At 43.6% G+C, this 13,142-nt stretch overlaps 1 protein-coding gene across 1 annotated transcript; it reads right to left on the bottom strand.

Annotated features, from left to right (window-relative positions):
- Window positions 1–94: 94 nt before the first annotated feature.
- On the bottom strand, window positions 95–12,417 carry mrpl39 (mitochondrial ribosomal protein L39). The gene is made up of 10 exons (XM_049570185.1): window positions 12,232–12,417; window positions 10,185–10,391; window positions 9,874–10,013; window positions 9,480–9,579; window positions 9,188–9,255; window positions 7,701–7,813; window positions 7,512–7,577; window positions 7,245–7,398; window positions 6,833–6,880; window positions 95–3,130 (listed from the first exon to the last, which is right to left on the bottom strand). The coding sequence occupies exons 1-10, from the start codon at window positions 12,266–12,268 to the stop codon at window positions 3,041–3,043; spliced, it is 1,023 nt and encodes a 340-aa protein (XP_049426142.1). The 5' UTR covers window positions 12,269–12,417; the 3' UTR covers window positions 95–3,040.
- Window positions 12,418–13,142: the final 725 nt, after the last annotated feature.

Here is a 13,142-nt window from a genome sequence, read left to right as displayed (position 1 = left end):
CAGTATTTTGGAGTTCCCTCTTCCCCCCCCCCCAAGAGCACCCGATACATTTTTGGATCTACACTCTACAACACAGAGCAACCAGTTATCTGTTTTTCTACCTTTCCAGCCTATATATGAAACTCATGACACTTATTCTGAATTTGTTACCTGCAAAATGTTCCAAAAAGTTAGGGTAGGGGCAAGAAAAGATAAGGAAAATTGTGGAGTATCCTAAAAACCACCTAAAACAGTAGACAGTTCATTGGTTACATATTAAGAATCATTGGTTATGAACAGTGGTGTAGTGGTAATTGATGAGGTGGGTGTGCTAGTAGGTAGATAGGTAGGTTACTGATGAGGAAGTGGGCATACTCTCCTATACATTACAATGGGTATACTGTAACTGGATAGAAAATGAAGTGGGTATACCTGAGTATACCCTCCACTACACCACTGGTTATGAAAGAGGCATCCTCCAAAGGCTCAGTTAATAACAAGAAAGGACGGGACGAGGTACGCAACTGAAAAAATGCATCAGCAGCTAGTCCAACAGTTTAAGAACAACTTTTCTTAAAGCACAGTTGCTTCAAATTTCAGGATTTTACTGTCTACAATCCATAATATCATCAAAAGATTCAGAGAATCTGGAGAAATCTGACTGCACTGCATTAAAAACCAACGTCATTGTATAGAGGATATTACTACATGGGCTCGGGAACAAGAAAACCATTGTCAGTACCAGTACTGTTCGGATGCTACCATGCAAAGCGAACGCTATTTATGAGCAACATCCAGAAACATCACAGACTGGGCCCGAGCTCGTCTGCACAACTGTGAAGACACCACGAATGCTGAAATGTACCCACAGGTTTTGGAGCAACATATGCTGCCATCCAGACGTCTTTTTCAGAGACGTCCCTGCTTATTCAGGGTTGTGCTCTGTATCAAAATCAACAATGTTGTTGAGCGGACATTTGTGTCTCAACCATAAACTGTATATAAAGATGAACAAGGAGTGATCGGATGTTGAACCGCTGTATCGAGGCACGCACGGCTGTCAATCTTAACGTCAAACCCCCTTTTTATCGCTTTAAATAACTAATTAAAACCAAACTTTTCAGAAAGACAAACACCTGAACAAACAGTAGCGTGATTCTACCACAGACACTTTGTCGCTCTGAACAAGAACAGGAGCTGAACAAAGCTTTTTCCATCCGAGAACGAGATATTAACTGAGCAGGACAACTCTGCTGTTGCCATGGACTGAGACGAGCCAGAGCCTGATGACACGGGGTTACCGAGAGTGTTCGAGCTCATCCTATTGGCACTGAATCCCCTAAGCGAGCTGCTTGAGATTTTCGGACTTTTTGCATTTTTACCTCCAGCCTTATTCTTCAGAATCCAAGGATTTTATGAGTAAAAGAGCAGTTTTCTGTGCTTATTATAACGGACTTAAGGGGCTCTTAAATAATCAAACAGCGTCTCCTCTGTGATGTAAAAGTCAGGTCCAGAGACGAAGGCTATTATCTGTTGGTCAAGACTCAATAATTAACATTTCCCTAGCAGCAAAAATATACTTGCAGCTTAAATAATTGCCAGCAACCACTACAACTGTTACATTTTAGAAAGGAGCTGTCGTTAACTTGCGATCACTCTGGTATTTTATGTTCAAGCTACTAAGGGTGCTGGTGAGAAGGCAGCGGGGAAGGCTTTAGGAAGAAGACGACGGCTAATCGCTGGATCAATCACCTTCGCAACTGTCTATGTATTGATTAGAAACTTGCATGTGTGTGAACAGGCAGGCTAATCTTTTCCATTTTAATGGGAAGGCTGGTCTAGAGTTGAGAGGGCGATTGAGATATTTTCGTTTCACACTCACCATTATTTTAATTATCAATTAGTTTGGCAATGAGTTAGCAGATTTCTAGATCAACATATATGGTCTAAAATATGCCAGAAAATAGACACCACTAAGCAATTCTTTACAATTCGGGGCATTTTTGCTTGAAAAATGACAAATTAATCAATTACCAAAATAGTCGCATGTTCACAATTTGTCAGTGGACAAAAATGTTAATTGTTTCAGCTAAAGAGTTCCTGTTATTTTCCAGAGCACATTTAATCCAATTCAAGCACTAAAAAAGATTTTCTTGTATGCCAAAGATTCAAATTTGGGGAAAGTGTGTCAATGGACAAAACCGTTAATTGTTTCAGCTCTACTCAACTCTTTCCCATTGAATAATAAGTATTAAAAGTCACAATAAAGTGCAGACACATCCTCTTTTAGCACGACACCCGCAATGTCGAGACTTTTTGTCAAGAGTCCTGATGACCAAATAAGTTGCACTAATCAAGGGCTTCGATATGATTAAATACTTATTAAATACAGCTTACAGCTCTATAATAGGTGTCTTATTGGAAGGTGGTACCAAACTGTTTTAGATAGTGATTCAAAGCTACATAACATCGATCATGTGCAGTGGCAGGGATGTGGTTGCATGAGAAGGCGGCTATCTCTGGCATGAACCTGGAGTGTTGTGTCTAATGTGTCAAAACGCCTGAAATCATGGGGGGAAAAAAGGAAAAACAAAGTGCCTCATGGCTCCAATCGTCAGGGCTTGCTCACACTTGACTCCGCACACCCTCTGAGGATTGAGAGCCACCTGTTTGACGAGTGATAGACACAACAGCTGCACTGCTGCCTGACCTTCAGCTAATAGACACGCACACACACACGCTCCGCGTTTGTTGTTAGGCAAACTGCTGACACGTAGGCGCACATCCACGCAATCCCATTTTCACTCTTCTTTCTCACTCTTCTCAGCACCTATAAAGTGAAGCACCTTTCCCGCGGGAGTGTTAAAATCCTTCTTTTAATAAACAGAACGCAACACTTGGGTTTTGTACAGTATGATAACGGGGTCATGGGGAAATGAGCCCCTCCATTTTGCAGCACAACAATGAGAAAAGTAGAAGTGATTTGTCTTGTATTTTTACACATTTATTGAACAAATATTACATCAGATACATGTGAAGGTGTGTATGTGTGTGTGGAAGGTTACGCAGAGGTCGTTACTGGCTGGTCGGACGGTGGAGTTGATACAGGAGGAGCAGGTGGAGTCGCTTCTTCAGGTCGCGGGACCTCAACCTGTGCAACAAAGTCACATATGTTCATGATTACTTTAACAATTATTTTTATTAGCGCTAACATCCTCTCTCTGACCTCTTTTTCGTCTTTGGTAAGGCTTTGATCAAGTACAAGTAAAAACCTTTAAAAGAACATATATACAGAGATGTTGGAGAGGGGTGGAGGCATCTGTTTGTGGCGTGGGCGGTTGTGTTTTGAGCGCCAGCTGGAGGCAGACGGGGGACATGCTTCCCTACCGCCTGCAGCCGGCTCAGAAGACACGCCGCCCACGCATCGCTGCTTTTAAAATCCTGTTTCTGTATGGTGGCACATACAGAGGACAAAAAACATGACTTAATACAACAACAATATAACATCAACAATATAACATATAATAACACAACAGCCTTGTCGTATAGAGTTGAATCAACATCTCTGTCCCACACAAAGTCGACGTGTTGCAGAGCGACTGTACAGCACTGCACTGGATGGGAAAGTGTTCCTGTTATTTTCCAGAGCACATTTAATCCAATTCAAGCACTCAAAGATTTTCTTGTACGCCAAAGAAGATTCGAATTTGGGGAAAGTGTGTCTACATTTCTTGCCAACGTATTAATAGAAACCAGCTGAACTGTTTTCAACCATTTCAAAATAGTCTGGCATTTCTCTCTTCCTAACTTCTTCTAAAGAGAAAACAAGGACAAACAGTTAAATTATTACAGCTTAAAAAGGTTCAACTTTGACCTACGATGCTTGCCATACTTTGCACACACTCAGTTTTCCTACAGTATGCAGTGAGGACTCACTAGTGACATTTCAGCAGGCCTCACTTTCTGTTTCACCTGCAAATACAATGCCTGGTGAAACACAAGCTTGGCAACTATGAAATTGGACTGTCCCAGTTTTAACTGCACATATGTTCATTTGAAGCTAACTGGTTAATCTGTAACCTGTCCATAGACATGCAGGGTATGTCTATTGTCAGATCTACCTCCAAGCAAGATGGCACATCTAACCTTCCTGGAAGCTTTCACAGCCTGTGCCTTCATGAGACAGCGCATCAGAGACCAACATGTTTGCAGAGAATGACGAGCGGCTTATCAGCAGTTTCCGACTGCGGAGACGTTCACAGGCCTTAATGTGTGTGTGAAAACAACTTCACCACTTTCTCTATTGTAAACTTCCAGGGCAAGAAGATTTCCCTGTATAGCAGGCACACGCCAGTCAATTTAGAATGATTCTGATTGACTGACGTACACACGGTGGTAAGAACAAAATCAGCCAGTGTGCACGTGTCATGAATCTCATATTTTTTTTAGTAAAATGATGGTCAGACCACAAAAGTAAGACCCATTTTGTTCACTAAGCACATCACTATTTGTGGGTTGTAATAACTGACAAATATGGAGAAAAAGAGGACGAGATGTATGTTTGGAAATCAGTGTGAAAAACCTTTTTTTCCTTTTCCCAAACAATGTGGCAGAGGTTGAATTTAGGCCCAATCCCAATACCCCCCCTTGTCTACTACCCTTTAGCCCTCAAAATGAAGCAACGAGGGGTAGGGGTTGAAATCTTTCCCTAGGAAATGGGACACCACTCACTACGTCACCGCGTCGGTCACGTTCACGCATGCGTAACTATTTTAAACAGGAGGCTGCGAGCCATCTACATTTCCAACCGGCATCTACAATGGAGTCTCCGGTTGAGTTCATCCTACCTATCCCGTTTGCTTTGCTTGTATTCATCATGCTTCGTTTGATGAACGACAGACGACAGGGGACTTCTGCTAGCTAGCTAACCAGCTAACATTACGAGGCAGCATAGTTATACTAGCTGGCGTGTTATCGTAATGTGAAAAATCCGACAATTTTGCAGAACAGGACAGATGACAGACGCCAGATAATGCGAGCTAGCTAGCTAGTTAGCTAACAAGCAACCTGACGACGGTAACGTTAGCTATGTATGAACTTTTTTCCCCGTCTCTTGCTCAGTGGTAGCCATGGCGACGTCGACCCCTCGCTGGCAAGGGCTAGTTTCATACCTGCTACCCCTCATTATGCCCCCTACCCCTACACACAAAAAGGAATTGGGACACCTCTACCCCTCGCGGGAACGCGCAAATGTAGGGGTAGGGCTAAGTGGGGGTATTGGGACAGGCCCTTATTCTTCTATCCCTCCTCCTCCTGATGTATCGACAGGGGCGTGTTCCACCTCGACAAAACTTAGCAAAACGTTTTGGAAACACAAATGGCGGTGCATTAAAGGTCGGGTGAGGGAGGTGTGTGTGTAGCCTGCAGTTTGCTGCAGCACTGTATCGCACTAAACTCTAACCCCGCCCACTTTTTAGTAGTCCAATAATATGCAAAGGTTTAAGTCCCTCTCTTAACTGAACACCACTCAAATATTCTGTTTCACTGGGCAATACGTCACAGTACAGAAGCACCTCCAGTCCGCAGCTTGACATCTATAGCTAATATTTTTTTTCCTGCATGACAAGACAGGCTGACATCTGGTTTTATAAGGAGAATGAAAACATCCCTGTGGTCCTCCATGATCTTTGTCTATCAGTGTGAGCTGTTACGAGAAGGATATCATACACATTAGCCTTGGTTTGTCGTCATATACTGAAGACACTGCGGTATAAATGTCCTTCAGAGGCCTGTTATAGTTTATAGCTGCTGCACTGATTAGTGGTAGTGATTCTCTGTTAACACACGGGACACAGAGGACAGGACAGCATGCTCTCTTTACACATCATGTGCACACACAACACGGCAAACATCAGTGTGTCAGGTGATGCTATGGAGCAACGTCCTCTAAGACCATAAAGTGACGTCCTGTAGCTGCAGCACGTCTGCATGCTAATCCTGCGCTTGTAAAAACTCCAGGAAGACATGATCCCAATATCCTCCGCTTCTAATGTCGAGCCAACTCTGACGTCCACGCTTTTGTTTTTAATAGTGCTATATCAAATCCCTGAATGACCAAATCTCTGTGAAAATAAAATGTAGGCCACGGAGCACCGCATGTCATCAGTTGCCAAATCAAGTGTGTCTATTAATGAGTACGTCTCTTTTTTTTCTCTCAGTGATGCACAGAGGATGCCAGAAAGGCTGGAGCAAAATATATTTCGCCTAGATGGCTCCATCCAAAATTAACTCGTAGCCTAGTTTGAATTTGAAGAATTTATGCTTCTCCTTTAGAGTCGAACTTGGTTATGCTCACACAGAGCTGATTCAACTGTGCATCAATCTGAGTGTCACGATGTTCAACGTCTAGAATGAGAGCCTTGAACCTGGAGAGATTTAAAAATACTTCCTCCTTGGATCTCGAGTTAGTGTCTGTGTCTTTGATGTGGAGTTCAGAAAGCAGCAGTTTGTCCTTCATTGGGAGGATGAGACCTGCTTTTTCCTCAACACTGCAGCCCACGTTGCGTCTCCTCTCTGTTTTTGCCAAAATACGAATGTGAAGCAGTAAAAATAGCTGTGTTAAATCCTAACCTCTGGCTACTTTGTGAGATCGGAAATGAAGGCTGCAGCCAGGGAGCGAGCTGGCTCGATGTGGAGCAAGCAGTCATTTGGACGAGTATCCGTCATCGACACCAGACCACTGCCCCAAAACACCAGCAGCCCTCCTTCCGAGTTGGCCCCCGTGCTTTGGCTTTGAACTCGCTGTTGGACGCCTGTGTGAGGTAAAAAAATAAAAATAAACTGCTGTTCTTACCAGTTTCTCTGCCCGCTGCCTCAGTTTCCTCCAGACTGTGTGGTGAGCCTGCACAGAGGGAGACAACGTGACAATGAGGCACATGCAGATAAAGTGCTTTCACTGTGCCACACAAAGGACAAGCTTTGATATAAGAAGAACAATCAAATGCCACGTATAATCTGCTCCATGGCACCGACGGTTTTATTAAGAATCTCAAAGGGAAACCACCACAGACTGCTAAACAATCACTTTTAAATTGACTTTTTCCTGCCACTGTAATTAAAACCTGTGACTGCCTGAAGCTCGGAGCCAGTCGATGCCATTTTAAACTGATTTCCTCCTTTGAATTTGACATTTTAGTGCCAGAGAAATGTAAGTGTGATATGTTTCCACATAAAAAACGTGACTCAAACTCCACACACGTCCGCACCTGCAGCTGCAGCGGAAGGGAGAGGCCCTGCGCTCGACGGTGGAGGCCCCAGTGTCCCTCTCCCAGGCTGTGGAGGGCTGTGACCTCGTACTGGGAGCACAGGCCTGTCCTGGCCACCAGGGGGCCCGCACTCAAGAGCACATGGTCACCACATCTACAAACAAAGAATGATGATGGGAGCTACAATGTACACCTTTCTTAAGATCCATGTGACAGACAACACTGGAAACATGCCAGCAGGACAGGATGGTGTGCGTGAAAAGTCACCTGTGGAGCATCACTTTGCCTTTGGGATTCTGCGCTGCCTTTTGTTCCACCTCCTCCTGTTTGAACCTGGGAGACACAGAGGAAAAGCTCACGTGTTCCTGAACATACTGAAATGCACGGAAAGGAAACAAAGACACGAGGAAAAGAAGGACAAAACAGCTGAAAACCAGCTATGAGAAATCAGTCTACCTGCTGTGTGAGAAGACCTCCAGCGCCACAGAGGGCGCCACCTCCAGAGGCTCCCAGGCCAGGTCCTGGTGGATCAGCTGCTGGGCCCCTCGGGTCAGAGACCGCAACGTCTCCTGCAGAAAAACACAGCCAGATCAGATTACAAATACTCACAAATGATCCGATACGGTAACAGATAAGAGCTCAGTAATCCAACAAACCAAAGCTGTGAATCATTCCTCCCCTGCAACTGCTGGTCACAAATAGAAACTTCATTTAAAGGTGACAATAAAAAGTCACACTCTCATCTCTCTTTCTCACACAAAACATTTAAATAAAGACTCATTTATGTGAGATACTTCCAGCACCCAACAAGACTCTCTGACACTATCATTCCTGCCAAAAGGCTAAATACAGCATTAGGGAGAGTTTAAAAAAAGGTGTTAAAACAACACTAAAAGAACAACTGCATTACAGCCAAATGATGACATCATGACTGAAGGAGTGATTTGAGAAGTTTCTTTGTCTGTCAACAACAGTCCAGTTTTACACAGCTGTCTCAGGAGTCAACAAAAGATGGAATATCTCTTCAATGAGAGACTTCACATCAGCTGGAAACTGTCAGTTTCTGCTGACCTCTAATGGTTGGAGCTCTGATCCTGCTGCAGTCATGTACATGGTTACAAATGGCTGTAAACATGCACACGCACACAGAGAATGCTGCCACCTATGAGCAACAAATATACTATCAATACATTTCAACTCATACACACCACCTGTGCGTATGTGTGTGCTTTCTCTGACTGAATTCTGTAAACTTCGACTGTCACCTCAACTCAAATTCATTTATAAAGCGCATCTAAAAACGACCCACGTCCAACAAGTGCTGCACAAAAGGAATAAAATGCTAAACACACAGCTCACACATTTACAGACACATCACACACAGGTACGCATCTGGAAAACCCACATGAGGAGGACTCAAACGCTGATGAATAAAAGTAGGTTTTGAGCCTGGACGGCGAATGTTGGGCCGTTTTGCCAGCAAGCTACAGCACTTGCGGTGGATAAACAGGAAACAGCTGATAGCAGGAATTAGCGAGCAGCTAGTAGCAAGAGGGAAACACAAATCTGATACAGTAAAGATGAGCAACTGGGGAGACAAGGAATTGCGCGCCCTCCTTGTCCTCGCAAACGAAGAGGCCATTAACTGTCAGATGACGGGGACGGTGAAGAACAGGCCAACTTATGAGAGAATCGCCAAAGGACTGACCAGCCGGCTTCCCTCCCACGTCACTGGTTACGTCACACACTGAGCAACACATTTTGTTACTTGCTCACGCCCCCCACTGCCCCGAAAAAGGCGCATTCTGTATCAACAAAAGTAGGTAGGCGGCATTTTGCTGCACTCCCCGATTTTGTTTTTATACTGCCAATGCTGAAAGAAGACTGATTGGGCTTTCCTGCAAATTTGTACAACTCCTATTTAAAAAGGGCTGCTGATTTACCTCAGAGGGAGTCCATGAGTCCAGCTGAGGGTCAAGCACCACATCGCAGCAGAAAGCTCCTGAAATGACTACATGGAAACAAATCATTATCACACAACCTCTCATCAGAGTCCAACATGTCTGTTTCAAACACTAAGAAAATGAGCTGCCAGGAATTATGTTTAATCAGCCTCAGTAATATCACTCAAACATAACAGATGCATCTGAAGAGGAAAAGACGGACACTGCATCTAACTCTCGCAGAGATTCCTAATTCTACAGGTCAGTGATGAGTGAAGAGAAACGTCTTTACCTGGCACTTCTGGTGTGCTCAGCAGCTCCACAGTAAAGTCGTCTTTGAACGCGGTCTCCAGCACCTGGCCGAGCAAGGCAGCACAGGAACGCCAGTAGGCCTGAGAGGAGACAAGAGGTGAAGGTCCCAAACCCTTTTCATATCACTTGATCAGTTGATGTACACTCATACAAGAAGAGAAGTGCGACTTGACTGATGAGCCGAGCTATGAGCTTAGCTTGACTACTGCGTGCATGTAAACGTGCTGACTTTTTAATCGGACAGCCAACATTTATGAAAGTCCTGAACCTTCCTCGATTTCTCACTTCTCTAAATAAGAAAATACAGGAGATTCTAAACATCCAAAACAATCTGAAATCCTGTTAAATAAAAGATTGTCTTGTTGTAAGAGTACCTGGTTGACCAGTGTTGGATCGCTGTCTTTAAATGTGAGCAGGGTGAGTGAGCAGGAGTGGGTGAGGGGCTGGTGGAGAGACCAGGGCTCCCCGTCCACCAGGGCCAGAGCCGAGTTGGTCACGTGATGCTCCGTCAGATCTGAGGGAAACACAGGGAGCTCGTCTGAGTCCAAAACTAGCATTTGTTCAGAACAAAACACGTCGCAATACATTATTAATACGTGCAAATGAAGCTAAGAGGTCTAGTGTCTTACAGATTGTGGACTGTGCTGCATACAGTCATAGGAATCACACACTTCTTTGTACTTACGTCTAGCACAGCTCAGTGGAGTGGACATTCCTTTGTTCATGATGAGCAGGGTACCGTCCAGCCCCGGGCCCTGCATGGACACCTCTATCTTCTCAATGCGGGGGTAGAGAGATCTCTGCCTCGCCTGCTCTCTGGAAAAGAGGGCACTGCGCTTGCTGCGGACCTCAGCAGCTGGCGGCCGCGCAGCCGCTGCAGCGGATGCAAAGCCTGTGGAGGGGGAGAGGATGGATAGAAGAATCAAGAGAGTAGCAGAGGATTCTCTCATCACTTGGAGATTCCTACATACAGCAGCGTACTGTTTGTGTCATTGGTGTCGTAGTGATGTCACCAGGGTTGTCTGGACAGAGACAGAAAGCCTGTGTGTCAAAATGGGGGTGTGGAGTTTAAGAGAAATGTGGTGTCAGAATAATACGAAAAATGAGCTCTTGAACGGGTTGGAAAGTTGGCGTCATTTTTGTAGAACTATGGCAGGCGAAAGATAATTTGCATGTCAATTTTTTGCTCATATGTAATTTATAATAAGATATCAGGTTGTAACTTTTGTTGCTGTCCACGCAGAGCGACCTAGATTGGTTAGAAATGTTATTAATTAGCATTAAAGTCAGGTAAAGCAAGATTTTAGTAGTGATCGAGGATGAAGTGGTGCAGCAACAAGTAATGCTCTGAGCAATAAAATACAACACATCTTTTTGGAGCATCCATGTTGTTTCCATGTGACCACATAAAGCTCATGAACACACCAAAACTGAAAGGATGACTTCAATCTTAACCATCTTAAGAACACTTGAATGCAGCAATATAAATAGTTGCATAGCTGCTGCTCTTGAACTCCTGGAGCTTGACCCATATTGGATAAAAGTCGGGACGAGTATTTAATTTAACGTAATATTTCAAGTCAACCATCCTAACAAGCTTTTTAAGCATTTTAAAAGATATTTAGGGACTGTTCTGTATTTATCAAAGAAAGAGGAAGGTGGGATGTGACTTTTTTTTAAATTTTATTTTAACTTTATCTTTAATATTCTTTCTTGAGCCTCCCTGAGTGACTGGGAAAAAATGCATGACTCTCCCTATGCTATAAATTACCGTATTTGTCAATAACCCTAAATGTGAGACATGCAGGAGCGCAGGTTTTGATGTATTTACAGGGTCTGGTCAGTGCAAATAGTTTAGTTTCGGTTACATTATAAATGAGGCACGTAAAATGAAGTGAGTTTGATGGCATATCACTATTTTATACTCAAGTTTTTACAGTTTCAGGCTGTAATTTAGACGATTTTTAAAGAAAACGGGCCTTTCAAACCCACCGGCAGGTTTTGAGGATCAGAGGGCATTTATACAAAATACAAAATACAGGTATTTAAAGTTGTAAGTCCTTCCCCTGAGACAAAATAAAAACTAAAGTCCCTCCCAAGTCATTTTTAAATTATTCAAAAACATGCGTCCCCTGTTTAGCACCCCTCATTAGTAACGAACACTCCCTTACAGTCGCCATTGCAGCTTCACTGTCATGGATAAGGTCATGCTCGTTATCACACATGCAGCCAAGTTAAAGCTTTTAAATAATTTTATTGCAGTGTTAAACAATAAGTTTACACTGCTCTGAGTATGTACATTAGCAGCTTGCTAACTGAAATTATATATGTTATTTTGGGAATAAAAAAAACAAGTAGATATACCATAAAACATCTTATCACTTGTAATAAACTTCTGTGTTGTGTCAAAGCTGAAAATAACCGTTTTAACAGCGGCCATTTTGTCATTTCAGCAGAAAAGCACAGGTGTACACTATTAGCTTAGATTAATAACGGCTACGCCACTTTTAATTGTGTGCTGGCTAACTGGAAAAGCTAACTGTGACACCTATTGAAACAGAACTATCGTTAATGTATTATTAACACGTTTATTAAAGTTAGTTATTGTCCTATGGTATGTAAATGTCGACGTTTATTCAGAGTAAAGCACCATGAAGCTACAAACTGTCATTTTAACCTCGCTAGCTCACATGCTAATGCTAGCTGGCGCACGTTAGCTAACGGATACTCACGGCGCTGCAGAATTTGACACACGGTCCTGGTCGCCATTTTGTTGATTATTCCAACAGCTACATAAAATCAAAATCATAAAAAAGATACCACAAGACGTAAACTATAAATGTGTCACTTGTGCCTCTGAGTGAAGGACGCCATGCCTGTGTAGTGTGCAACGATTATTGACGTCCGGGTAGGAACTGAAGTCAGCGGCTAAAAAGGTTCCGTGTGACCTAGAGGAGGAAGTGCTGTTCCGCTTGATGGCAGCAGGTGTCGCTGTTGGTGGTCAATTCAATTAGCTTATGTGGAGGAAACACTGCAGAAGACACTGTAGATATGACATGGAGAGAAAAGTGTTCTCTATCAACAGCCCCTCACAACATAATATATCTCTGTGTAATACTTCTCTGACATCTCTTTGGGCACTTGTACTAAAGTTTTATATTTATGGCGTCCCTCTACAATTAATTTCCGAGTTACCTCAGTGTCTCTTCCCCAAGTGTTGAAAGACTGTTGCTCTCATGCTGATTGGATGCAATCCAAAGTTATGATCTTGGCTCTACAGTCTCACATGTCCCCAATTTCATCCTCTAATGGACTCTAATGGCACTCAGAATTTGACAAATGCTCGTTGGATTTCTCAGGACCAGAATCAGCAGTAAGTGTTGGCACTAATGGCGGCGGCAGCAGGGGCAGGACGCCCGGCCAGGGAACGCAGCCGCAGGACCAAAACATCATAAATCATCTCGACGCAGGCCGAGATGGAGCCAGATTACCGCTAAATAGCGAAGCTGAAAGGCTATTTTCACAGTGGGTGCAAATCTAACGACCTCTGGAGGTGAGAGTACAAGAAGAGAGAGAGCGTCGAAGTTTGTTGGAGCTGCTCTTACACATTAAAGACACATTTAAGCGTTCTTCATCACCACAT

The sequence above is a fragment of the Epinephelus fuscoguttatus genome, linkage group LG24 (genome assembly GCF_011397635.1).
Source record: "Epinephelus fuscoguttatus linkage group LG24, E.fuscoguttatus.final_Chr_v1".
NCBI classification, from domain to species: domain Eukaryota; kingdom Metazoa; phylum Chordata; class Actinopteri; order Perciformes; family Serranidae; genus Epinephelus; species Epinephelus fuscoguttatus.
This window is presented reverse-complemented; position numbering and strand designations above follow the sequence as displayed.